This window comes from Haemaphysalis longicornis, unplaced genomic scaffold (genome assembly GCF_048455015.1).
Source record: "Haemaphysalis longicornis isolate Haplotype H1 unplaced genomic scaffold, Haemaphysalis longicornis Haplotype H1 scaffold_9, whole genome shotgun sequence".
Taxonomy (NCBI): Eukaryota; Metazoa; Arthropoda; class Arachnida; order Ixodida; family Ixodidae; genus Haemaphysalis; species Haemaphysalis longicornis.
Window position 1 is genome coordinate 3,077,462 of NW_027526460.1, and position 26,902 is coordinate 3,104,363.

The 26,902-nt window shown below is 49.4% G+C and overlaps 2 protein-coding genes and 1 non-coding gene across 7 annotated transcripts in view; 1 reads left to right on the forward strand and 2 right to left on the reverse strand.

Moving 5' to 3' along the window:
• LOC144152612 (E3 ubiquitin-protein ligase SHPRH) overlaps positions 1 to 26,902 on the forward strand; it is a 1,006,539-nt gene that overhangs the window by 946,736 nt on the left and 32,901 nt on the right. For 3 of the 5 annotated variants that reach the window (XM_077683944.1, XM_077683943.1, XM_077683945.1), the window contains 8 exons: positions 10,313 to 10,400; positions 13,554 to 13,756; positions 14,164 to 14,429; positions 15,421 to 15,661; positions 18,074 to 18,353; positions 20,227 to 20,365; positions 20,807 to 21,064; positions 24,738 to 24,972. In XM_077683944.1, the coding sequence (XP_077540070.1) occupies positions 10,336 to 10,400; positions 13,554 to 13,756; positions 14,164 to 14,429; positions 15,421 to 15,661; positions 18,074 to 18,353; positions 20,227 to 20,365; positions 20,807 to 21,064; positions 24,738 to 24,972 (1,687 nt within the window). In that variant the 5' untranslated portion in view covers positions 10,313 to 10,335. Of the gene's footprint in view, positions 1 to 10,312; positions 10,443 to 13,553; positions 13,757 to 14,163; positions 14,430 to 15,420; positions 15,662 to 18,073; positions 18,354 to 20,226; positions 20,366 to 20,806; positions 21,065 to 24,737; positions 24,973 to 26,902 lie in introns of those variants that run through there. The other 2 variants (XM_077683948.1, XM_077683947.1) reach the window with 2 other exon arrangements.
• Positions 2,813 to 7,610, reverse strand: Heca (hdc homolog, cell cycle regulator). Its single transcript, XM_077683521.1, has one exon. It carries the CDS (start codon positions 6,879 to 6,881, stop codon positions 5,604 to 5,606), a length of 1,278 nt encoding a protein of 425 aa, XP_077539647.1. The 5' UTR covers positions 6,882 to 7,610; the 3' UTR covers positions 2,813 to 5,603.
• Trnat-ugu (transfer RNA threonine (anticodon UGU)) lies at positions 13,204 to 13,276 on the reverse strand. Its single transcript has one exon. It is a non-coding gene; the product is annotated as a tRNA-Thr (tRNA).

The following is a 26,902-nucleotide window of genomic DNA, read 5'->3' on the forward strand; positions in this document are numbered from 1 at the left end:
AGAAACGCGGCCAATGTATTCCCATCGGCTGCGTCGTTCCATTGCCCGTGCCTCAGGAAGGACTTCGAACTCCTCGTTCTCTCACGCTGCGGCGCACCAGTTACCGGAAAGCAGGGCGCTCTGCGCCGCGCAGAACGACCGGCGGCGAAGCATTGGACACTCAAGCTTTCATGACAAATGCTCCGGTTTTTTGTCGACGTATGTTATGCATTACAATTCAAAAAAAGAAAACGTTACTCAGGACTTAGTTCCTTCTGCGGTGATTTTTTTTATTTTACCGGCATTTCGAGGGACAAACAAAACCAACATTCTTCGTTTTTCCGTGCACTAAAGAGACTGTTCTTGTTTTTTTGAAGCCATCTTATTTAGTTTTGCTCATTAAAGTTTCTTCTTTTTTCCATACAGCAGCCGAATTCACAACGTCCGCCCCGATTTACTGTGTTATACACGGATTGTTTAGCGACGATTTGTTGCCTCTGTCCCATACTTCAAATCTAGAATTTGAGATTCCCGTTCAATTCCACCGCGAAATTAAAGCTTCTGCCTTTATGTGGTAACTAAAATTCGAGCTTTAGTTCCACGCCTGTATTCTATGCAGCAATTATATTTCATACATTGTCACTGCAGCAAGGTTACATTTCCCGCCCCACCCGCCGCGGTGGCTCAGTGGCTAAGGCGTTGCGCTGCTGAGCACGAGGTCGCGGGTTCGATTCCCGGCCGCGGCGGCCACTTTTCTGATGGAGGCGAAAAGCAAAAACGCCCGTGTGTACGAGATTTCGGCGCACGATAAAGATCCCCAGGTGGTCAAAATTAATCCGGAGCCCTCCACTACGGCGCGCCTCATCGCCTGCGTTGCGTCGGCGCGTTAAACCCCACAATCAATCAATCAATCACATTTCCCGCCCCATACCATGCAGATTGTATTGGCAAGCTTTTCACCTTGACAATTCAATTGTCTATATCTAAAGCAGTGCATACCATAAGAACGTAGGCACTCTGTATTCCTAGCATGACTCCAACAGTCCGCAAAGGCACCGAAATTTGCACCTCTATCTCTCGATCACCTTGAATTTTTCGCTCGTATTCCATAACCCTGTGCCGTTTAATGCTGGTCCTCCTCAATTATCGGCCCTGGGTCGTCCGCTGACTGCCCGAGACGCGATCCGGTGCTCCATTTTCTCATGCATTCCTATGGGACCTCCGGTGCGAACGCAGTCCCCGGACTGCCTGTGGACCGTCCAGGACTGGTAAATCGAAGATGCCGAGTTTCATTTCCCAGCCCAGTCACAAAGACAAAGATATCTATATGTATCGATCTGACCTAAATCTTTGCTGGAACATTTCGAGTATGAAAGTGGAGCATGTTCCTTCTTCCTTTCACTAGCCTTTTGTTCCTCCCCCTCTCAGCAATGATCGTGCCTCTGCCTCTATATTATCACTTTCCAGAATTCTGTGAGCGCCTTACCATGTAAGAAATCACCCGTCACTCCTCCGAACACCCGACGATCCTCTGCCCTGCGTGGCTCAAACGGCAGTGCTCAGTTCGGTCCCGCAGTGACTTAGCTGAAATTCCTTTATTTCGGGTGATTTACGCTACGGAGACACCGAAATTCCAGCGCTTAGAAGAGGCCGGCGGGCTTAAAAATTGTGCTGCGAGCTGGCAAATACATTGCTCCCGGAAGTGCGGCGCTAGGCATGTCAACATCCACCCAGCTGGATACGGGCAACATTTTGGTACCGGCTGGTGTAGTACGCTGCCCGCAGCGGTATCTTGGCACTAGAGCGTCGTTACATTTCTGCTACCCTTTGCATTTAATGCGGCAGGAAAAAACAACTGAGCATCCAGGGTTGGACATAGCACCCAGCGGCAGGCTCCCACGCACTGCTGCAAGCGCGCTCCTTGGCAGCCAGCGGGAGAGGCGGCCGGGGTGATGGGGGCAGCAGCACTGAGAAATGCAGCAGCTCACGAGGCGGCCGCCGAACCCGCCTTGACCGGCCGCCGCGCGCCCTCGACACAGTGGCCCTGAAAAGGAGGCCGACAGACGCGCAGGCAGACGACGCCCAGCGCCCCGACAGCCGCGATATTGATTCGGTGGCCTTGACAGTGAAAACGTCCCTTCCCGACCTCCTCCTTCCGCTCTCTCCGTCCTCGCGCGGCTGCTGCCGATGGGGAAAGTTATTCCCCGACCTAGGGACTTTTCGGCTCCATTTCGCTCACCCAGGCCTCCCAACGACCAGCGGCGCAGGGACGGGCTGTTTACTTCCGACCCAACTCTTCCTCGCAGCTCTCCCACATCTGTTTACCGGCGGCGAAAATAAGCCTTCAACGCCAATCACATTCGCCATTTCCTTCCTTCCGGGCGACACAGCGCGCAGCAATACCGGCGCCCTCTTTAGAAAGCGACGTATAAAGCTCGTGTTAAGCCGGAATGCTTCCGGAGTCAATCAGCAAGCATGATCCGAATGCTGTATGAGAGACCAAATACATATCTCCAGCACAGTTTGTAACATTGCGTAGGATCACGGGCAAACGACCTGAGGACGGTACCGGACACGGGTTGGTAACATCTAGTGCTCACCACGAGGCCTTTGCGGAACACGAAAGGTCTCCCCGAAGACCAGAAGGGATTAGTTATCTCAGGGCGAGCCGGTCCTCTACGCGGGACTCGCTGATGCAATGGAGCAAGCAAGCATAGCAGACTATGTTCTCACGTTGCGATGAAAGTGAAACAGTGGAGGGGAAAACAAGAGCACAGAGGCTACCGTGAAACGCCTCTCGCAGGGCGGCGAGAGATAAAAACAAGAACAGCAGTTCCAAACATGAGGGTACGGTTTTATTGGGCAGTTAATTTACGCTTTATGACTGGCCCCAGCAGGAAGGGCGTGAAAAATAATGTCTCTTTGCTCTAGCTGCCGGAATGCATGTTCTTCATTCCTCCCGCGAAGACGCAGTTGCTACGTGGCCTAATCGCCACAAAACAAAGGCCCGCGGACATAACGGGGCAGTGAAAAAGAAACACAATCCATCGTATTTCACTGATCCATGTCCCGCCAGTGGGTTAATTTCAATGGAGAGCAAACACGCTCCTCGTTCCTTCAAAAACGAAAATAACGCCGAAGTGACTCCGGCTCCGTAGAACTGCGTCCCCCGCCGAGAAATTTCGCACGGCGGAGCATTCCAACAGTGTGTCGGCAAACAAAACCCAAGCAGCGAACGAACCGGTGATCTGGCAAGACAACTCTCTCTCTCGAGCATCACATGGAACGTAATTCGTCACGAATTGCGAACCAGCGCGAAAAAGTTCAGCAAAGCTGATTTCATTGGTTGCCCGCCGTCTAAGCCAGTTGCTTTCGATGACGATAAAAAGCCCTCTCCTCTGTACAAAAATGCGTTGCAACACGAACACACCGACACTTGCATTTCTCGCAATGTTTTTTTTTTTCCTTTCACCAATACAAAAACGTCGCTCGATACAGAGGTTTCGCAAGGAGTGCAAAAAGGGTCGTTTTTTCCCCTCACAGTGGTACAAACAGGTAGTATGAGAATTGATGAATAGATGCACTTCCCAAAAAAGACACGCAGCAACAATGGGTGCCCGCGGGAAGGGTTTGAAAGTGTGTGGAAGGGGGGGGGGGGGGGGAGGTGGAGACAACTTCAACAACAGATAACAGCGTGCGCTTGACAACTTGCGCGCCGTGAAACTTAAAAAAAAAAAAAAAAACAGGGGAAACAAAAAGCTAGCGTGCGTATATCTCAATCATTTCCTCTTGAGGGAGAACGTATCAATCGACATACAACCAGACGCTCGCTCACTCGGCGTTTTAATCAACCAGCATCCGACAGAGCGATTGACCAGAACTAATAATGCATACTTGCAAAACCGGTCGCACCGTTGGAGGGAGAGACGCTCCCTAGCCGCCCCTCCACACCGGGAAAACAACTAGGGACACTCAAAAATAATGGTGACACAAGATTTGGTGGAAATGCCGTCGAAGCGGTACAGCACACTTGCACGAGAATTATCACGAGGGGGCGTGAAATAGCAGCACCACTGAACACCTATAGCTACAACAAGCCGTCCACTCCACTTTCTTGCTATGCTGGAAGCTTTTATTGCATAACGTGCTTCCACGAACGGTAACTCTTTGCCACCAATGAACAGTCCTTGCAAGCCTTTCCCGGCAAGACACGGAAGTCGAAGGGGCAGGCAAAACAGCACGCGCAAGCGAGATTGCATCTGCAAAAAGCGCGCACTTTCCCCGGAGAGCGCGCATTCAAAAGCTCGGCGCATTTCATCCGCAAAGCGCAGTTGAGTGGTGCGGATAAACTAGAATCACGATTAGTTTTAGACCCCGGCTAGCACAGTTCCGAAAAGTACCCTCGCTTTTTTAACCGTAACTGAGCAAATAGTTTTACATTTGTATGCGCGTAATTTACTCGGAACCAACCGGTACACTCACAGCCAAACAATTTTGGCAGGGAAATCGCTTCTCACATGATTTCAATACAACACGACAGCGATTTTTCACGGGGAAAAAATTACGAATTCATTGAGCGGAGCGCCAGATGATGGAAGAATGCCCGAAAGGCTCGTAAGCGAGTACATTACAAACACGAACAGTTTTCTATTGAGAACGCCGGCTTGCATAAAAAATATCAAGTCTATAGGTACGCGTCGAATCTGCCAACCACACCGGGATTTTTTTTTCTTTGGATCGGTGAGCACACACGCACGCAGGCAAACTTGGCAGGCTCGCTCACAACGTGCCACCCGCTGAGATGAGGGGGCCGTATGTAGTTAATTGTGCGTTTGATGGGCGAAATGTGGGCAGCCGATACTCATCACATGCGCATCGACATTGCAAAAAGACAACCACCGCTGCTCCCTTTTCTAAAACGACTATGTACACAACACCGAGAACAAACGCGGCAACAAACGAACAGATATACGGAGAGATGACATATGATGCTGTGTCCAAGGGTGATCAAAATGAAGACGATATCTTTTGTACTTGTCCGCAAAACCACACATCCGGAAATCGCTTTTCAGCGTTGCGACGACACACACCGAAGGAAATAAAGAACACAATCCCGCCGCCGTTGTTTTTCCCCCTTTTTGGCTAGACGGTTGACTTACTCGCCCGGCAAGCAACTGAGTGAGCGACAGACCACAGCATCGACAAGCACCTTGCTCAGAACTGAACGTATCGGGGAAATGCCCCCGTCGAACTCCAAACGTTAACCACAACGTAAAAAAAATAAAAAATAAGAGGGGGGCTTGAACCCTGAAGAAGTCAACGAAAAATAAACTATATGGGGACAACAGATTAACAAGGGAGAAGGGGTCCCAGGAGTGAACTAGTTGGCCGCTAACGCCGAGCGTTGAGACGGAGCGAGTGACCTTGAAAAGCCATACCGGCTTTCCGGGACAGCCTTTCGCCGGCGAGCGACAAACGCAATAAACACGGCACTGGCGCAGCCGCAGCAAAGAACAGAAACGAACCGAGATAAGGAAAGCGCACGCACATCACACGAGTCGGGATGAAAACAAGGCCAAAACGTCTCTCCTGTCGCCTTTACCTGGCGCATGGCGGCACGGAGCTCATACCCTGGCGTAAGTGTTCAGCGGCTTGACGAAGTGGTAGTCCCTGGCGCCGCAGTGCGCGCAGCAGATGGAGTGGCTGTAGTCGCTGAAGTAGGGCAGCGTGCGGTCGGCCGTGATGACGGGCTCGCGGCAGCTGGAGCAGCGCAGCCGCTCCTCGCAGCACGGCGTGGCGGCGAAGATGTCGTACGCGTACATGGTACCCAGGATGAGGTGGCGGCCGTTCCAGCGGTGGCCGCAGCCGCGGCACGCGAGCCGCACCTGCCAGCCTTCCAGGCAGGTCATGCACACGGCGTTCAGGTACTGCGGCCGCTCGTCGAGGCGCACCTGCACGGCGCCCGGGTTGTGCTGGCGCGGCGACAGGAACAGCGTGCCGTCCACCAGCGGGTAGCGGTCGAACACGCTCATCATGGCCTGGCACACGATGCACGGCAGCCGGGACACCCTGCTGGCGCTCAGCGTCGACAGGATGAAGCAGCGGATGTCGTCGCTGCCGCCCTCGTCTTCCATCTTGATGTGGTACGCGTTGATCTTGTGCCGCGGCAGCGTGTTGAACGACGAGTAGTCCTGCCGCCGCGAGAACAGGCCGCCCGAGCCGTGCCGCTCGCGGTCCGCCGGGAAGAAGGCGCCGCGCTTGGCGTGCGTCGGCGACGGCGGGAACTCGGACGACGAGCTCGGCGGACTGCCGCCCGAGCCCGTGCTCGACATGCTCGAGCTGCGTAACCGCGTGGCCACGGGAAGCGCGCCGTTCTGCGGGGGCTGCAGCGGCTTGGCAGCGGCGCCGTTGAGCGCCAGCGAGGGCTTGTCGTTGCCCTTCTTGCGGCGCTGCTTCTTCTTCTTGGCGTCCGCCGGCGGCGTCCAGTCGAGGTCCTTGCGCAGGTGGCCCTTGCCGCAGCGGCAGCCGCAGGCCTTGTAGGCCAGGTCGTAGCCCTTCTTCGTCCACAGGTTCTGCAGGCGCTGCTTCTCGCTCCAGGAGCGCGCGCGCCCCGTGGAGCGCAGGAACGACAGCACGGCGTCCTGCCACTCCTCGAAGCAGGCGCGGTGCATGAACTGGCTCTGCGGGCACTGCTCGTTGTTGCACACAACCTTCACGGTGTTGCTCAGGTCGTCCATGTGGATGGCCGCGTCCAGGTGGCAGCCCGAGGGCACGCAGCACGAGGACACCAGGTTCTCCATCACTGCCGCCCGGTACTGCGGCGGCGCCGCCGCCGCGTGCTCGTCCGCCGGCCGGACTCGATTCTCGCGGTGCTGCGGCATCGCCTTCCTGCCTCCGCACATCCACGAGGCCGTCGCAGGGAGCGCTCACATCCGACCTGCCCCGACGGCTGCTGCTCGCTGACTAGACGCTGGCACTCGGGCAACGCCGAACAAGTAGCAGAGTCGACACTCGCCACTCGCCTCGCAAACAAACGCTACTGCTGCCGTCCTCGGGAAACTTTCCCAGCGGCGTGGCCCGCGTGCAGGGGCGGGGCCGTGACTGACAGCGCAGCGCCGACGCCCATTGGCGCAATCGTGCGACGCGCGATTTTCGCCCTCTCCCATTGGAGCCGGCCCGCCGCCGCGCCATGGAGGATGCTGCCGCCGGCGTGCTGCTGCTGCGGCGCCCAACGAGACCTGCTGCGGCCGGCTACACAAACCGGGCTGTTACAGGCCGTTGCCTCTCCCGTTCACGAACGCCTATTCTCCCCTACAGGTCACCGATACAGATCCCGTTGAATCCAGCACTTGTCATAATACGCGGCGCCCAGCGTGCGCCTCCTTTCGCCTTTCCCTCGTGGTCCCCAGCTGTCAAAATGTTTACGACGATGCCGCCGAGTTTCATCCTTTCGCTCTGCAGTGTCACGCCGCGTTTTAGTCCGGCACTCGTGGAACCCGTCTAACTGAAGGCATGCAGCGCTGGAGAGCATAGATACGGCGGCTAGAAATGTAGGGGCAGGAGTCGTTGCTTTTCTACGCTGAGGAGCACCAAGAGCGAGTTCTTGTACAGGCCCAGCCGGGAGAGTCAACACGTGGCCCTCGTGACGCGTCTGGGTTGTGAACGGTGGGTGCTAGGTGTGATGAGAGGGGGCTACGTGGTGCCCGCGAAACGATATTATCACTCAGCGGCGACCTTGAACACACCGGGCGCTGTAAACATAGCGAGACGCGTCCATTCTCGCTCTCGGGGGTTGGTGGGAGAGCTGTGCGCTGGCCGCCGCGGGCTGGTAGCGCGATAAACAGTTCCGACCGCTTGCGCAACGCGACTCTATCTGTTTCCGTTGCGCGCTGGGAAAAAATTACAGGACCTTACGGATTGGGGGGGCATCTCTCCTTTAAAAAGAGGTCTGTTTGTGTGTGTAGCCAACTCTATAAATAACACGCCCTGCTCCACTGGTCGTGACGCGAGAACAAAAAAAGAAAGCTTCGAAGGCTCGCACGCAAACGTCAGCCCGATAGCCGCCAGCGTGTTGAATAAACCGACGCGCGGAGCTGCCGGCCGTGACCGTGAAAACAAGGCGGCGATCGATGGAGCAGTGTTGTTGTTGGTTAGCTAACCAGACGAACGACCTTGCCAAGAACGTGCACGTGACGCCGCCAAGGAAACGTGCGTCTTGTTTCGTCGCCGCTTCCTGGTTAGTCGACGTGCCACTGGAGCGGGTTTGCTCGGTGGAGGAATAGTGAGAATACGGCGGGGAAGTCGGCTTTAAAACATACCCAACGCTCCGCATGAAGTGCTGCAGAACAACGCGCAAACCACGCAGCACTTTCTTCTACCGCCGATTTGCAACCAGTCCGCTTTACATGTGTTCTGTGGCTGCGTTTACAACAGCCTACGCGCGGTCTATATATAAAACTGTCAGAACTTTATTTACCCATACGTACGCGTTTGCCAGAGGCAGCTACGAAGGTTCCGGCGGAGCCACAAACTGACATAAATCCCCGGCGATGTGACTCATCCACGACGTGCTCCGATGCCAGTTTGTACCGAAGCAAGCTGCTGAAGCCGAGCAGGTGGTGCGACGTAATTTTCCATAACGGCTTGCCACATACTCTGTTAGCAAAAACAATTTTGTTGTTTATACATATCGCATATTTCGCGAAAACGCATCCATTTTCTTCGCGCACGTGCGCCCGAGGGAAACACCCAACACGAGCGATCAGAGAGCAAGCAAACGCTGACGCGCTGGCACCGCGCTCATCGTCTGGGACCGTGGCGTCATCCGGCGGACTCAGCTAACACGAGAGCCGAAATGGCGCTAATTTCGAATCTTTCGTACGCGCCATGGCGGGCTCGTATCTGCGGATTTCGTCAAATGGTTGCACGTATTTTATATAAAAAAAACTATCAGAATGAACCATGCGCTTCGTTGTAAACTTTTCTCTTGGTGATGCCTTAGCAGTTGCGATTGATCCCCGCTGGAAAAAAAAAAATCCACAGTCGCACATAATATAGAGTTTCTTACTAAGAAACTCTATGGCACATAAGAATTAATTTAGGTCTGACGGTGCCAAGCTCATGACGATGTGAATGAATTTAAGTTGCAGTTTTTAGGACCAGGCACCGCTTATAGGTTTTCGATCCTTTGCTGCAGCTGGAAATGCTAGCGAGCATATCGGACTTGTTGGTGGGCGAGTTGGCGCGTCTGTGGTGCATCTTTGAAAGTGCACTTTTAAAGATGACTCGGATAACAGCGCAAAACGATATATACTCATGAAGCGAGAATATTCAGTCGTTTTGCGTTGTTATCCGAGTCATGCATCCTAATTTATCGTAAAATGGAATGTCTGAACTTGATGAAAGCACATCATTGCCCTCCGGACGATCCCAGCTGTAAGCTTACGGCAGTGGAAAGGGGCTGTATACAACTGTGATTTACAAGCAAGAAAAAGCTTGTGCGAACGCTTTTAAATGCGCCATGCTGCGTTTACAACAGACTACGCGCGGTCTATATATAACCCTGTTAGAACTTTATGTATACCCATACGTACGCCATACGCACAAACTGGCATCGGAGCACGTCGCGGATTGGTCACGTCGCCAGGGATTTATGTCAGTTTGTGGCTCCGCCGGAACCTTCGTAGCTGCCACTGGCAAACGCGTACGGGTAAATAAAGTTCTAAAACGTTATCGGTTACGTGTTGCCTTATAAAAAGAATTAGGTGAAAACGGTAATTGTTTATGTGCGTTGTCCGGTTTGACTAAAATTGAAACACATTACGTACACTACTCGCCATAGAGAACATTGGGCGGTTGTCACTCCACGCGCTTTTTGATGGAGAGAGGTTATTGTTCAGTTTATGAACATTACTAATTTAAATTGTGTTACAGTATTTACTTACATTGTATTGTATTCATGAACTTATGAAGATTCCTATATATTTCACCCTACAAACAAGCAAGAAAATTGTTTGTGTTTGTTTTTCTTTTTGTTCTCACTGTTGTGACTGCACTGATTAATGTGTTTCTTGTCGCAAAATCTCTGTATTTTATTTTTTTTTTCTTTCAGCAACATTATTGAAGTAATCGTTTTGTTTTGTATATGTACTCCGGAACATGCACGCTATGAGTGTACCTCTAATATTCACAACCTGCTTTCCTATTTCGTTCTATTCCGTTGTATAATTTCGTAGTACTGACGCATGTTGGCGTGTATGATGCTGCAACTATCGTTTCGCGTTGCCTCTCCGACAAACATAACGGCCGTGATGAACTTGCAATGGCCGTGCAGGAATCGCATGCGACGCTCCCCAAATGAATCCCAGGGGCAAGTGTGCGGCCCGAGCGACTCCAGCATGCAGGCGGCCCGGCGCGCAAGGGTGAGGCCCTCGAGCTTTGCCGATCACGTCTTCGAGGCTGTGGTGCGTACGTCATATAGGCTTGCTACGCTGCAAGTGCTCTATAACTATATCATGAGCGTGACGATGACAAAAATATTACCAGCGGGGAAAACTGTATAGTCGTCTCACATACGTTATGATAATTATTGATATTTCGCAATAATTTGGACTGGGTGAAGCAGGAGCACCAAAGCAAGCAAACGCTGAATATAAATTTATGGAGGCCGCGGTGCACCTTACACTGCTCACGTATTGTTACGGGAGATAATTTCCTTTTAAGGATGAAAGTGTTGTCACGTTATACGAATGACATGGCATCGGGAGAACAATGCAGTGGACACATCCCCGATGAAATTACCTTCTGTTATTTTCATCATCATGATCCTCTCTCTATTGCTTCGATCGTTTCCACGAATTCTTTCTGGCAAATTGCCAATCGCCTTAGGTAGCCCTACATAAGCGCTCTTAGCATAAATTACTGTGTAATTAGCATGCACAGATTATTTCGTTATGCCTCAGAACGTGTTTCGAACGCCACAGCGCAAAATCCCGGGTTAGAATCCAAGATCTCCAAAATTTCTTTGAAACCATTGCAAGATCCAAGACCTCGCAAAGACATCCAACATCCAAGACCTCCAAAATGTCTCATGAAACATGAAAATAGATACGCGTGGTCGTCGTGGGCGACAGAACAAATGGCACCAATAGGCCGCTGGAGTAAAGCTATAGGGTGTGCCGACGAATCGAATTTATCTCCCCCTCCGCCCTTAATTCCCCTTTTCCTTTTTCCTTCCTCCAACGCACCCCTGCCGGTCCGAAGTTGGTTGTTAGCACTGTCAAAAGAAATTAGCGACAATGGTAGCAGGAAGAAGAGACCCCTGCCTTTATCATGTGTTCTGAGGGTGTTGCGACGATAATTGAAACACTTTTTCCTGCGCGAACCGCCGCTCTGTTCGCGCTCAAACTGCCGCGAAGGTCGCATTTTGTCGTCTATTTTGTTTGATACCGGGAACAACGATGGTACTTACTTGTGTATTCTGAACATATATAAAAACGATTTTCGCCTATGGGAAAATGGCGGCTGATTTGGACGTGCGAGCCAGCGCAAGTTGAAGTTAGAACGACGAAACCACCTGGGGTATGCAGAGCGATACGCACGTTTGGCATTCACGGTATGAAGGAGCCAAATGGTGCAGCAGACGATCAGAAAATGCACCTAGGAATGAGCTAGCAGACGATCAGAAAACACGGTTTCGGGCTCGCACGTCCAAATCAGCCGCCATTTTCCCATAGGCGAAAATCGTTTTTATTTATTTTCAGAATAAACAGGTAAGTATCGCCGTTGTTCCCGGTGAAAAAAAAAAAAAAAAAACGCACAAAATGCGACCTTCGTGTGAAGTTTGAGCGCGAACAGAGCGGCGGTCCGCTCAGGAAATTTTTAAACACCCTGTATATTGAACGCCACTATAGTTTTGCAATGAAATCGATTCGGGTTTTTCTTATATAGTTTCTGCGATAGCATACTGACGCAATCGTGTTGACAATCTTGGAAGATATTGCTGAGAATTCTACTGTCCTGCAGAGCGGCCTGGCTTGCTGGTGTCCGCCGGCTTAGGGGCGCGGCCCTGTGCGTGCCCATCAGGCGCGCAGCGAGATCGTTTTTGTGTGTGTGTGTCACGCAGTGGCGTAAATCATGGGGGGGTCAGGGGGGTCCTGACCCCCCTTGTGTTCGGGCTGGGGGGGACACCCCTTGCAAGTGTCCCCCCCTTGACATTCATCTTTCATTTACCTTTGAAAGCTAAAACAACTGTTGTTTTTGTCACTAATAAGTACTGCACGAGCTGAAATAACCATCCCGTTCCCGCTAAATAAAAAGAAGGTTCGTTTTCCACAATCGGCGACGTGCACAAGGTGCAAGCGGAATCACTGAAAGCAGGTAAAACCTGTTTCCGCTGTGGTTAGCCGAAATAAATTAAAATAATTTCCGCCAATTTGTTTTGAAATTGCTTGCGGTTACCGGGCTATATAAAACGCTGGCTTTCATATGAGCTAGAGAACATATACGCGACAAAAATCGGTTGTCTGTCCCTTTAAGAAAATACAGCTACCAATAAATACTTTAAACACCCAGAATATGTTAAAGAAGCACTTGAAAATATTTAGCTACTTTTAGCTCCTTGCTGGATTTTTTAGCTACTTCTAGCTAATAAAGCACAAAACAAAGTGGCCGCCTTGGCAAGATGTGTGTTCCCCCTTGTGATTTTTCTGGATTTACGCCACTGTGTGTGTGTGTGTGTTTTATAAATATTGCGACGCACGCGGTACCTCGCAGATACGGGGATTCAGGATCCGGCTGCTGACGCAGATGGCGAATTTTTTGCTCAATGGACCATTTATATTGATTTCTGATCACATTTGCACGGATCTGGGCGTTAACGTAAGTTCGCACACGAAGTTTCGCGGATACCAGTGCGCGCGAAATCGTACTTGCCGGCTGTATTTTCCAGCTTGTAGATTTTGAAAATGCAAGTTTGCAACGAGGTTGCGGGGGCCTCTGCTGATATTGCGGAGATACGTATATGCGCGGACTGTACGCGTAAGCAGAGAACAGACCCCGCTACCGTGAGTGCGCTTCGCCGCGTTTTCGCACAGAGGTTTGTTGAAGGAAGTTTGAGCAAATTGAAACAGAAAAATTTGCAAGGTGGCCTTCGTGCAGCGGAGCATCAAAGCCACCTTCCAACAAATGAAACGAACAAAATAAAAAAAAAAACCTAAAAAGACTAGCCACCAGTGAGGATTGAACTCACGACCCCTGGTTTACAAGACCAGTGCTCTAACCACTGAGCTATGATGGCGCCACGAGAAGCGGTTTCGTTAGAGGCCCTTATGACCTTTTGTGAACCCACTTTGTTACAAGTAACAGGATCATGGGTGTAAGAATTTGTTAGTGCGCAGTAATTTCCTCCGTGACTGCTATATCTGCTGTAGTACCTTTTGCTTCACCACAGAATACGAATGATTTCACTTTCGCCTTGCACTGGACTACCGCAGTTGCCGCAGTTCTGTTGTTTCGGTGGAGCGACTCTGTCAGCACTGTCAGCGCGAAAGTTGACATACCAACCAACGTTACAGGTCAGGATCCAGTAACGGTGATACCGACATTGTAATGTCGGCTCGAAGAAAGGCTACTGCGCCGAGGAGACTTGATCCAGAGAGCGGGAATGATGCGGCGCAGCCTGCCCAAGCTGCCTCCGCATGCTCCTCTAGTGGGCATCTCATCATCGACGACTCGGATGAGGATGATGTTCTGCCGAGCCCGACGAAAAAGCGTAGAAGTACGTTTCTTCCCATTGCTCACTCGGCGACGGAGGAAAATCAGAAAACACGCGCTTTGCTAAAGTCTTTTCGTGTTAGCCGCCTGGCGATGTTCTGAAGCCAACAAAACTCGCATTGTCTTTCTCCTGTATTACCTCAAGCACTCTTTCGTACGCTCCAATAATACTTTATTTTATTACATACTTCGCTGTTAGGCAAGTCTCGCTTGGGCCACCAGCGTCCCGCCAGCCTAAGCTTCTTGGTCACCTGTAAAATATATTTTACTAGCGTGAAGCCTTCCAAGAATACACCGCAGAATACACCGGTTGCGCGTCGAATAACCTTTGTTAACTTTCGATTTGTTTCACAGTGCGCTTGGGCTAGCCAGCAAACGTGTTGACTGCCAATTTGTTATTATTATTTTCAGGCAAGGTCCGAAAGTCCTCTGCAGATGCGGAACTGGAAAGTCTTTTGGAGGACTACAGCTGCGTCCTGCAAGTGCAGCGTCCCGTCGAGGTGAAGCAAGCACCGCACAGTTTGTTTTGCCTTGGTCAAGTGGAGTTCACGGTGCAGCCCAACGCAGATTTGGATGACCGGACACTTGAGAGCGTCCTGAGGAGTAGCTGCAGGCTCTTCATCGGATGCAACAGTGAACGAACCGACTGCCACATTCTCTTGAACTCTGATGACCAGGTGTGGGATCAATGGCCTTCTGTTCTCTGTGTTTTTGCAAATATTGAACTTTGATATTCAGAGGTGTGTAGGCTACAGGCGTAGTCGCAGTTAATGGCCAATCTGCAGACGTTCAAGCTGAAGCCGCATGCTACAGCTTAAGACAGTTTCAGTAGGTTATGTATACACTATTTTGAACGTGGTTAGCAGCCAAAATGAAGAAAGGAACGACACACAAAAAAAACAAGGAAATTTCACATAACGAAGCAAAGAAAGGTACGAGCTGATGCAACAGCCATCAACTTATAATTTTCAACAATATGTTGAGGGGTTATGATAAATTTTAGTCGAAAGGGAACCTTAGGAGACAGGAAAATTTAGTTAATCAGAAATTTAGCTTATTGTGTTTTATGGAAAATCAGGGAATGTGCAAACGTGGCAGTGGTCTTACTGTTTGAAAAGCAAATTAATTTTCTAGAGCAGGGCTCTTTAAAGTGTTGCAGCCGTTGCCTGGATTGGGCCCATGGAGCTTTCCAGCTTGTCTGTAGTTGGCTGCAGGCCCGTCCCTTGATTGATCCGCTCTTTGGCTGCTTAGGACTGGTGAAACATCGGCCTTGAGAAAGTCATCTGACTTTGCTGACTGTTTAGAAAGACTGCCGTGTTTCAGCACATTTTTTCTCCTTGCAAAATTTGGTTGTGCACTTTGCCCAACTATTGCTGCTGTGTATAATCGACTACATTGATTCTGTCTCTCTCAAAACCACCTGGTGGAAGGGGATGCAATTGAGCAAGGTCAAGTGGACACTGTCTGAATCCTAAAGGTGTGGGAAGGGGAGAAGGTGGAACTTCCCCCCTCGCAGAGACCTGCATATATGGGCGTAAATTTTGGGGTTGGAAAGGGTGAGGTCCCCCTGGGAGGTTGGAAACCCCCGCCTGTAATGTAGCCCTGGCCATGCCATTAGTGGTGTGCACTACCACCGTCAGTACTCGCCATCGTTCCATCTGTTTGCAGTGGCGGCGCTGCACTGCGACAACACTGGTTGCTGAAGACCTCCTGCGGATGCTTGCGCACCGAAGATCGGTCTGGCTGGTGGCAGCGAATGTGGACAGTTCGTGCATTGTGGTGGACGTGCTCCTTTCGCCCTGCAATGTGGTGCACCGCCTCAGTCACCCAAGCGACTCCCCACGAACATCGGTCAACTGCGAGATCCAAACCCTCGTCCATCATTTCTTTGGAATCTGCCATTCCGAAAGTACGCTGTTTTCTTCTTACGCAAGCCGCTATTCTCAGCTTGTCTGCGAATGTGCTGTGAAACCGGCCACTACTACTTTTTGGAAGCCACGTGTAGTCGCGACAGTCAGACGCATCTTCTTTTTAGGTTCGTGTGGCGTACTTGTGTGATGACATTGGGGATGATGGTGATGTAACTTTTGCAATTTCCCTGATATTGTGCCATCGATAAAATGTCCTTGGGTAGCTGCAGGCCTGTATATAAAGTAACCCCACGCCAACTCGAACTTCTTGAAATAGTGGTTAAGTCGAAACTTTTTTTTCGCCGGGAATTTATCTCCCATAGGCGCCATATGTATTTGCCCCTCCTTTATCTCGAAACATTTTTTTGGGGGGACCGCAGATATCTCTAAATCTTGACAGAGAGGGAACAAGGCAAAGTCTGCTACAGACAGCTGATAAGGTCTCCGTTCTAATGCTTAGCTCGCACTATGCACCAAACCGGTCATGAAATGCAAATTTACGCTGTACGATGCCAATGTTATCGTTCCCGGAATGCTGTCCCCGACGCCTACATCGGTGAGAGAGCTGTGGACGATGCAGCTGACCACGAGGACGAAGAGGGGCCTCAAGCAGTGCCTGCAGCTACAGAAACCACAAAGATGCTCCACCTGCTTCCCCATCCAAAAGCTCCCTTCGTTACCAGCATCAGCTGTTATTTCAGTGACCTGGCCACAAATTTTGGGCATTTCGCTTAACTTGAAACTCCACTTATCTCGAAATTTTCAGCGGATTTTAGGACTTCGAGTTTACGAGGGATTATACAGTTAAACCTGGATGTAACAAACCTCTACGCAACGAATTCCTGGATTTAACGAAATTTTTCAATTCCCCATTGGCAGCCCCATTGAAATCCATGCGACCTCTATGTAATGAAGGCATTGCTACGGTTAACCTTGGCATAATAAATTTGCTACGCTGATGAGCCATTGTTTTTGCACTTTTTCTGGAAAATCGTCCAGAGAAATGCACTAATGAAGCAAACTTTTCCCGGACCGCAGACTACCGTGCGTTTCCAGTGAGTGGGGGGTCGGTGATTGTTAGGCTTGCTTGTTGGCGTGTTGTTGCACGTCTGCACTGCCATGTGTGGTGTCGGTTCGTTGGTGACGAGTTCGGCCGCCAGAAAACGAAAAGTTTTGTATTTTCGAGACAAGTCCGCAATTTTAAATACCGCCTCTGCCGGCGAGCAAGAAGAACGTCACCGCCCAGCACAGTATCCTAGCTGGCACACTTCACGAAAAGGCGCCCTTTTAGCTAAACTTTGTCCTTGAAACCGATTCAGGCACTGAAAAGTGACAAAAGGCAAAAGTCACATTGAATACGGGGGTAGTGACCTAGCTTCTTTGGAGTGCCTTGTAGTGACTAAGCTCCTGAGAAAACAGGAGGTGCAAATCATGTAGTACTTTCGAACTGTGAGGTAAATCCTTTAAGGGTGAGTTCACCATCACTTATGTATAGTATTTTGGTTTCGTTTCTGTTCATTAGTGTGAGCACTACCTCTAAGCCTGCATGTAACTAAAACCTCCATGTAACGAAAAATTGCTAATTTTTGTCGACTTCATTACATCCAGGTTTACCTGTATATCCTTTAGGATTTATGCACCAAAGCTGCACCTGGACTCTGATGTCTGCCGTAGGGGAGGAGGACTGCAGTTTAGTTTTGAACGCCTGGGGATCTTTAATGTGTCCCAAAATCTCTACAACCAGTCGCTTTTGTTTCCTGCCTCCGTGAAAAAACGGCTGCTGCAGCAGGGATTGAACCTGTGTCCTTGGTCTCGCCTATCCGGCGCCTTAACCACTGAGCCAGAGCAGTGGGTAGCTGTGGGTTTGGAGAGTATTCAAAGCAAAAAGGATGAGAGAGAAAGGTGCCGTTTCAGGTCACCAGCACAGTTTTCTTGGTTATTACATCACGGTAACAGGACCAGCGTTGTAGGCAGTCAGTTCGAAACGTTTCCTTGTTAACTTCATTTATTCATTGCTAAACACTTATGTATATTGCTATGCTTATCTGACATTCCAAGTTAGCTGGTGAATGTCTGGTTTACACCAGCAGGGCTGCTGAGTTGGGGCAGACAGAAAGCTCGATGTAGGGTTGGGACCTGGAAACTGCAGTGCCAGGAGCAGATTTGGATGACGGCAGGATGGGATGGGCTGGAAGTGTTGAGGCCTTGGTCCTGCAGTTCTCGTGAGGGAAATGGTGGTGGCAATGTCATTGAATTGAATTGAATTTAATTTATTACGGCAAAAAGAAACAATACATGGTGAAAACATTACAGGAGGAGGTCCCAAAGTCAGCGACTGTCGGGGGGACCTCCATTGCGGGGCATTCGGCTACAGTATGAAGTGACACACCCCGTTTTCTTTTTTCTACTAGGGCCTCGGGAGGGTCAGCGATTTCAGAGGCAGGACATTGACCTGCTCTATTCGAGAGTGGCGGCTGTGCAGTCGTGCCATCAGAGTGACGGTGATGAAGGTGCGGTTGAAGTGCAACACCCGGCGCTGCAACCTACGCTGCGTCCGTACCAGAGAGACGTGGTCCGTTGGATGCTGCGGCGGGAGCAGTCTCAGGCCGCCTCTTCGACGGCCAACTTCCTCTACACACCACTGGTCGACCGGAATGGGAAGCTTCTCCACTACAACAAATACGCTGGCTTGTGAGAGGCGCCACGTCTTTTCTATTTTAAACTTGTACGTGCCAGCTTGTTTCGCAGCACAATAGCTGTCACAGCGTTGCGCCTTGTTGCTTACTGCTGCTGCTGCAAAACTTAGTTGGATTTAAAAAAGAATTCAAGCTTTGGTGGTTTCATGTGCTGAAGTTACACCTGGGCTATGAAGTGCACTCTAGTGGAGGGCTCCGGACTAATTGTGACCACCTCGGGACCTTTAACGTGCGCCAACATCGCAACAGACGGGCGCTTTTGCTCTTCGCCTCCATCTGATGAAGCAGCCAGTGCGGCCGAGATGGAACCCGTTTCCTCGTGCCCTAGCCACTGAGCCACCACAGCAAGTCGTAGCAGAATGTCGTTTCAGATGACTGATTAGGGAGTTTGCCGGAATTACATTTTTGATGGGAAATGCAGTGAAGCGTGTGCCCAAGTTTGGTTGACACGCAAGTTACAGGTTCTACAACTCGATACTTCTCCTTCCTGGTCGCGAGGACAAACGGAAAGGATGACACAAGCACTGTGTCATCTTCGGTGCCTGTCGTTTGCACTTATGTATGTTGTGGTGTTGAACCGAAAACGAATACCTATCAACTCACCCAACTTACCTTCCCGTTGAATCAGTTCTTCTTACACAACGTCGTGTGCTTAATATTGCAAAATAGCAGTGAGGGTGTAAAAGGAATGTCTTCTGCTGCTTTTTGCCTCGACCTGGCACGTCTGCTTGCGATATCTGTTGATTTGTTGTGATGCTCAACTTTCTTTTCCTTTTGCTGCATGAGAGCGGGAATTTTGCAGCACTGAGGGAAAGTATTGGCTGCTCACGACTCTTGGAGGGGTGATGAGGATAATAACCTGGGATAATTACAGGCATGATTTATGATAGTAATTTATTAAGTGTAACTTATGCTTGAGGAGGCAAGACAAAGCTAGCACTAAATAATTGCATTACGTCTCTGCTCATAACTGAAGCCTCGTCAATTTTTCTTTTGGTGGAATAATTGAGAATTGGTAACACCAGACTTTCAATAAGTTCTGCTTGCATTATGTTTGCGAATTGCGGCCAGTGTAGGTGTAAGAGGTGCCATTGTAGCCATGGTTTGAGCATTTCTTTGTTTTTAATTGAAGGAGTTATTCAAAAGCGGGTGCATTTTGTGTAAAATCTTGGTAATTGTCGGTGTACATTTTTTTATGCTGCATGGGGCATTTTTTTTTTTAGTGAAAGTGAAGGTAGTCATACTTAAGGCAAGGAATATTGCCCTGAGAACGCACTCAGTGACAATATTGTACTGCACAATAAGTGAACAACTTGTTCAAGGGACTAGGCTTATAAAATTATTTAACACAGTTACAGTTGGCCATATCAAGCCAGGAACATGATGAAATATGACTTGGTAGCTTTAAAAGCAAATTTCATCATGTTAGGATGCTGCATGGTACCATCAGTCACCTGAAATTTTGGTTGTAGCTCTGGGTTAAGACCTTTCATGTCTAAGTAAATTGCAATTTTTTCAGAGGAATTTACAAAGTGCTCTTGTTTTCTGGTTTTGTAAAATGTTTGTACAAGAGCAAGGGAGTGCTCATGTCCGGTATGTTCCTGCTGGTTTCAGCAGTAAACAGGTTGCAGTATTGAGCTGTGTGATTGGCTGTAAGTACATTAAGTCCCGAATCCAAGTAAATTTACTTGCCACATAGGCCTGTAGATGCGTTGTGAATTTAGGCAGTTCTTTATCGCTGAACCACTGCCCCAAGCATATGCTCCTGTAATGGGCAGGGTATGTATCTGGATGTTGCTGCATGCACAGCTAGTTTTTTGCCTGCTTGTCGAATTCTCAGTGGAGGGTGACTTGTTTCTGTGTGGCAGCTTTGTGGAGGAGCAGCTGGACTTTGCGGTGGCTGTGAGGCCAGGTGGCATTCTGGCTGACGAGATGGGGCTGGGGAAGACTGTGGAGCTGCTGGCCTGTGTCCTTCTCCATCCAATGCCAGCCTCGGACTCGACATCGGTGCGTAGGAGCCAGCCCACTCAGACGCTTACTCTTATGCATTTACTCTTATGTGAAGGAGCAAATGCGGGGACAGTGTGGCATGGGCACTAGCTTTGCGTTGAGGTTTGTCTAGGAGCTGCCCTTTTGGCAAATGAGGGGGCATGCCTGGGATGCAACAAACTTTGCTATTCTTCTTAATTAAGGTGAGCAGCGTAGCTGTGTATAATGAAACAGGTGCAGTGAAGCAAGTGACAATGTGCTTTCAGGTGCAGCATGATTCCTTGGGCCAGAGCTTTTGGCATGGTAAACCTTAAAGCTAGTAAATGCATCTATGCATGCTGATGGGACAGTGTATTGGAAACACGAGAGGGACGGCATGCCGATAAGCGCGCTGGGCCACGGTGCTCCGCTTTATGAAAGCGGCCCCCCCTCGCCCACTGTGGGTGTGCCTGCCCACAGGCGGGTGCCAGTGACACGGAGGAGTACGGGCTGTCCGAGGAAGACGAGGAAGAGCAGTGCGTCGAAGACCTGGCCGACCTTGCGGAGGGGACCAGGGTGGAGTGCCTGTGCGGAGGCCTGGACCTGGGCAAGGACAGTGAGGAGGTGGTGCGGTGCCCGGCGTGCCGTGCCTACCACCACCTGGCCTGCACCACCAGCGATGGCCTTCGCCCTGGAGAAAAATACCTCTGCCCACACTGCTGGGTCAAGCCTGACAAGGTGGGCACCTGGCATTGCCCTCCCCCCACCCAGTGGACAGTGGACTAGCGTATGCACACGCACGCACGCACGCACGCTAGTGCTACATGCCGATCTTTCCTGTGGGGTCCTTGTAATGTCTGCGTTTAATGTCGCTCGTCTTTCACAAACAGGTGTTTTTAGTGTTCAGTGTGGTGTATTTTATATGGCGTGCCGGTGCCTCACTACTGACTGGGTGGGTATAAGGACTGTGTGGCTGTAAGACTGCTGCCCTGCATTATCTGATGTGTGGTTGATACGTGCCCCTATAACTCTGCCGTGCGAAATGATGTAACAGTAAGGTTTGTCCCCACCCCACTTTCAAGCGGCTAACATCAGTTCCCTTTTTATTTCCTGCTCATCTTGTGTGAAGGGTGCCCATGCGTATTTTCCTAAGCTCCGAATCTTCATGCTTGGACAGAGTGAGCCGGCGCTCCGGTAGACTCACCTCCAGCTTGCTCAATGTTGTCACTTCTAAGTTTTGCTGTTGTCTTCGCGCAAATGTGGGAGAAGATTGTTGCTCATGTCTGGTGCTTCAGCCACGGTGCTGGATATTGGCCATCGTATTTATGACATTGTAGTTTACACATAAACAACTGGTGAGAGTGACAGCATTGAAGGGGCCATCCAGACAAAATACAAGTTTGTTTTATTCAAAAGATTTCGTGTTTTATAGTGCCCTCAGTGCTTGTCCGGCAGCAAATGATGCCACGTTCACCGAGAAATTAATCAGTTTGGGTTAAAATTTTGATTCTCCCGCCAAATCGTGTGTTTTTGGGACGTCAGCAATGAAGTCATAAGTGCGCGTATTCAAATGAACTTCCACTGCATCATTCGGCTCTGTAGCCTTGCTAGCTCTAAGACCTCCCAGATGGCACTACCATTACCATACTCATCCACAAACAGTTGTCCGCGGTTGCTATGTTTTTGACTATATTTGCACCTGGCTTGGTTTTGTTATTGTAGAAAGTAATTGTTTTGTGAAGCATGGGGTATCCTCAACAAACAAGGTCACGCATTTGAAAGACGTCGCTTACGCCAATCGGCCAGTGTCGTGTAAGACAACTCCAAAGCGGCGGAGTGCTGTGCGGCTAAAACAAGCATAGTGTGCGCAGTACCAACAGCAGTACGCATCGGTACTTCTATGTTTATGTGTATTTTCGTAACTTTCATTGTTCACCGTGCCATTCTTACTGTTGTAAAATGAATATTTATTTTTTATTTATTCATACTGCCAATCCCATGAGGGATTATTGCAGGAAGGGCAAAATACTACAACCTTTAACATAGTACAAACATACAGCATTGCATTGCATTGCATTGCATTTAGGCGCTAATAGCTCATTTGGCAAGCTTATAGGCACCGGACACTGAAGTTTTCCCGCGACTACAGCGCCGACTCTCGCCGCCCCTTAGCAACTTTGGGTCGGTGGATGTCGTGGCCGGCCGTTCAGCGCATGTGGAAACGCGCGGTGCGTGCGGTTCGAGGTTGTGTGGCGGAAGTTTTTCAAGAAACATAGTTATGATGGCAAGTTGCAATGTCCGAAAGGATCAAAATAATGTAGGAAAGAATATTGGCAGCGCCGCTTCTGCTGCGTGAAGGGCTGCCACAATCGCGAAGGGCAGCCTGGCATCGTTTCGTACAGGTTTTCCCGGCAGCCAAGGGAGAAGGAGTGTCGCAAGAAATGGATTTGTGCAGTACGAATAGTCAAGCAAGTAAGAGAGCCATGGCATTTTTTGTCAGTGGAAGGAGTAAAATCGTGAGTACGATTACCGTTTATGTGCAGTGCAGACGCGAAGGGCCGTAAATCTAAAGCTTTTGCTTTCAGTGTTTCATATCACAGACTGCGATATTTGTAAATCGCATGCCGTAGTTTTTGCATAACACAAGGTATTAAGGTTTCCACCACTATTGTTTTATCAGCAGTAACCTTTATTTTTTTAGCGACGTTCGCGGCACCGAACGGACGCCAAAAGGCGGCTCAAGAATATGCTCACAGCAGTTAGCGGGTGATGCCTAAACCAATGTCAAGATGCATCCCGCCTGCTGCCCTACTTTGTTTTCAGAAGTACACAGAGTTCGGCCACGCATTCCAAGCGAGAGCGTAGCAAGGTATCAAAGGCAAGGTGGCATTCACACATGTTATTTGACTCTTTAGTGCGTTGTACATACTGTGAAAGAGGAGGTTAATATGTTTTAACCAGAGGAGGGGGAGGAGGAGGAAATACTTTTATGGAGAATTCTGAACGGCCTGAACAACTTGTATCAAAGCCACTAAGAAGTCTCTAACGTTGCTCACAAGCAAGAAGCGGAAACTAAACCCGCAGCTCCATCAGCTGCATCAGCAGATTTCACACTGGGTGGAACAGGGTTTTGGTTAGTTTGTCATCAGCTAATAACGTTTAGAATGCATTGTCAATCGGTGACAGCACCAACCGAGCTGAATAACGGCCACAGAAAAAGTAACTGTAGTGTGGTTGCGCGTACAGAGAAAACAACAACACAAACACGCCCCTGTCGTGGAGCGCTGCTGTATATGCTGGAGTCACTTTATTAGGCTGTGATACACGAAAAAATTGGTACTGACCTGGAGGGGAGCGCTGTAGATACGCTTCCCTTGCTGAGATTGGCACTTCGCAACGATGTCTGTCCTGTCAATTTCTTTCACGGCGTACACCTGCCCGCAACGTACAATTTCTGTCACTTTTCGCGCACGGGAGGCCGAGACTAGTAGTCCAGCCCCGTAATTGTCCAAAAACCGCACAGAAGAACTTGAGACATGGGAAACTATTCGCTGGAACAGTTTTCGAGCACGAGACACCTTTCAAAAACAATTGAAGAATCGCGAAAACAAACAACCAAAAGGTGTCGAACATATGAACGCGCGGCCGCCGTCTGGCTCTCACCGACCCAAAGTTTGCTCAAGCTTCCGGTGGGCGGCGCTGGGTGTACTTATTTGTCATGCCCTCTGAGCAGTGACCGGTCCCTATAGGCCGTGCATAATTTGCATTTGCTTTTGCCGGCCTTGGACAATTGCACAGCTGGGCACATATGACATCCTAGGTTCTGTTGCGGGAAATGAGCTGGTGGGTCGCATGGCTATTTTCTTTTTTCCTAGTTATATAGCTTATTTCAGCGAACTGTGCATTAAAAGTGGTGTCACTATGATTCTAACGAGGCAATCTTTTGAATGAGCAAAACGTGTGTTTTGTCTGCATGGCCCCTTTAAAGTGTAAGACACACCATGTGTTGGAATCCTTGCCAGCATTACGATAAGGCGCACTGTGTGGAAGACGAGAACAAAAGAAGGCGACTAGACACACTGGGTGCAGTCTGGTCCCGCCCTGTGTCTACTTGCCTCTTGTCCAGTTTGCCGTACCAACTAGCCTTGTGTTGCTAGTCGCGCCCCATGTGTCTAGTTTCCTTCTTTTGTTCTCGTCTTCTGCAAAGTTTTCCTTGTCGTAATGTATTCTCTTGGCCAGCATCATTGCAGTGCTAAACCGCAGCGTGGTGTTGCAACTTTAAAAGTGTGCTGGTCTTTTAGGGAAGTGAACCTATGAGGTTTATGATGACTCTGTTAAGTGGTGTTACAGTACTGCGTGCAAGGCTGTCGCCTGCCAGTGGCGTGCAACCTGTGCCATCTCTCCTTGCCAGGAGAAGATCAAGGTGAAGACGACGCTGATTGTGTCCCCGTCGAGCATCAGCTTCCAGTGGCTGGAAGAGATTGAGCGGCACCAGAAGGAGGACGTGCTCCGCGTGATGGAGTACCGGGGTGTGCAGAGCCACGGCTTCGTGTCGCCGCTCACGTTTGCCAAGCATGACGTCGTGCTCACCACGTACGAGGTGCTCAAGAAGGAGCTCAACTTCACAGACCTGCCTCACGCCAGCAGTGAGTCGCTGCTCACTCTCACTCGCCACTGCTGGCCGCTGATTTCAGGAGATCCCTGCCAGGCAGCCCAGGGATGTGGGTTCACTCCCGGCCATGGTGATGGATGCTTTGCTAATGGAGGCAGAAAGCAACAATGCCCATGTGTCAGGATCCCTGCAGTCAAAGTTAATCCACAGCCCTCCACTGTGGCATTCCTTCCTCACAGCCCAAGTGTAGCTACGGTGCATTTAACCCCATAATCTGAATCCCATTTGAATCTGACTACTATAGGCAAACAAGAAGTTACCAGCTTCTTGCCAGCAAGAAGCATTCTCAAATCAGTATGAATTGTAGTAAAGAAAGCCTGGTGCATGCTGTTTCTGTGCATCTAACGGAATGTAATACAATGATTAGGCATCTGTCAGGCAAAGGAATAAAAAAAGCCACCAGACATAAAATCAAGGTAAATGCAATGGGAAGGTCCTAAAGAAAAGCTGCCCTGTGCTTTTCTTGGTGCGGTTTTCAACATCGGTGGTAATTTTTTGATAACCATAGTGTGAGATTAATTTGAACTGCATGAGAGAAGGTAAGCATGGCTTTAAAGGCGGCCAGGAAGACAAAATGCAACTTTGGTTCATTCAAATGATTGCCTCGTGAGAATAACACCAACTCCACTTCTTATGCAAATTTTAGTAAAATAAGCTGTATAATGGGGAAAACAGGGAATGGGCACACGACACCCTAGCTACTTTTCTGCACTAAACCTGTGATGTATTATGGGCGGTTTGTTGCGATTGGCTGAGGTCGACAAAATTCAATGCAAATTAAACAGGCTAAACAGTTAAACTTGTAGATAAACTATTGTTAAACTCAGTGGCGTCGGAACTACTTTTTTTTTGCTGGGGGAGCTAAAAACTCCCACCATGACATCATCATCATCATCATCATCATCATCATGTATTTTTCTTGAGGACTCATGCATGCCCAGTATTGCAGATGACCAGATGAAATAAATAAGCACAATTACCAACATGAACCCAAATAAAATACAATCAAATGTTTATCCACCATGGCAGATGCTGGGGAGCACTCAAAAAGCCACTTATGACGTGTTAGGACTTCCGATGTAACAGGCACATCGTGAGCTATGGACGTTGAAAAACGGCATTTCAGGCAGTTAGGTTGGCTGAGGCGTCAAAGGACGCCATTATTTAAAGATATTACGACAGTTGCGACAACAGTCTGAACCTGGCCTTAGTGTCTTGATGGCAACTGTGCACCCTCTACAAGACCACGGTAGCAGGCACAATTCTGTACATTTTTATTTATTAATGTACAAGAAAGCACTGCTCACTTTACAAATATATGAAAACAGTAACGGAAAACTGACAGGGTTAGTACAAACTACCAGATCATCTCTCCACATGCTTTCTAACCATAAATGTACATCTGCACATTCATGACACCAAAAGAAAGCTTGCACAACAAATACTTGCAATGAAAATGAGCGAAATACAAAGATCAGTTGAAGTAAAGTTATGCTGTGTAAATTGTACATGTGAGATGAATTTGTAGTGTTCTCCGGTTTGTTTCAGGATATGGAAACTGAAGCGTGTTTTTCATATCAGTTTGAGTACCGGGTATGCAAGACGACTCTTATGTTCCAATCACATAAGAATTAGTTCTTGTCGTCAGTTCTACCACAGAAATCTTTCCTGCCGAGCGGTGAATATGAGACTTACTCAATAATATCTCGTAATATTAACACACTACAAGATGGCTTGCCAAGTGCGACAAATAATTAAAAAGGAGTGGCAAATATGGACGTTTAGTGCGCAGTTTTTTAACGATACTCTGTTTACTTCCAAACGTCTTGGAGCTGAACAATTCCACTTATTCTGCAGTTCGAGCACGCATGCCCCTCAGTAACGTTTCAAGTGGTCAATACTGG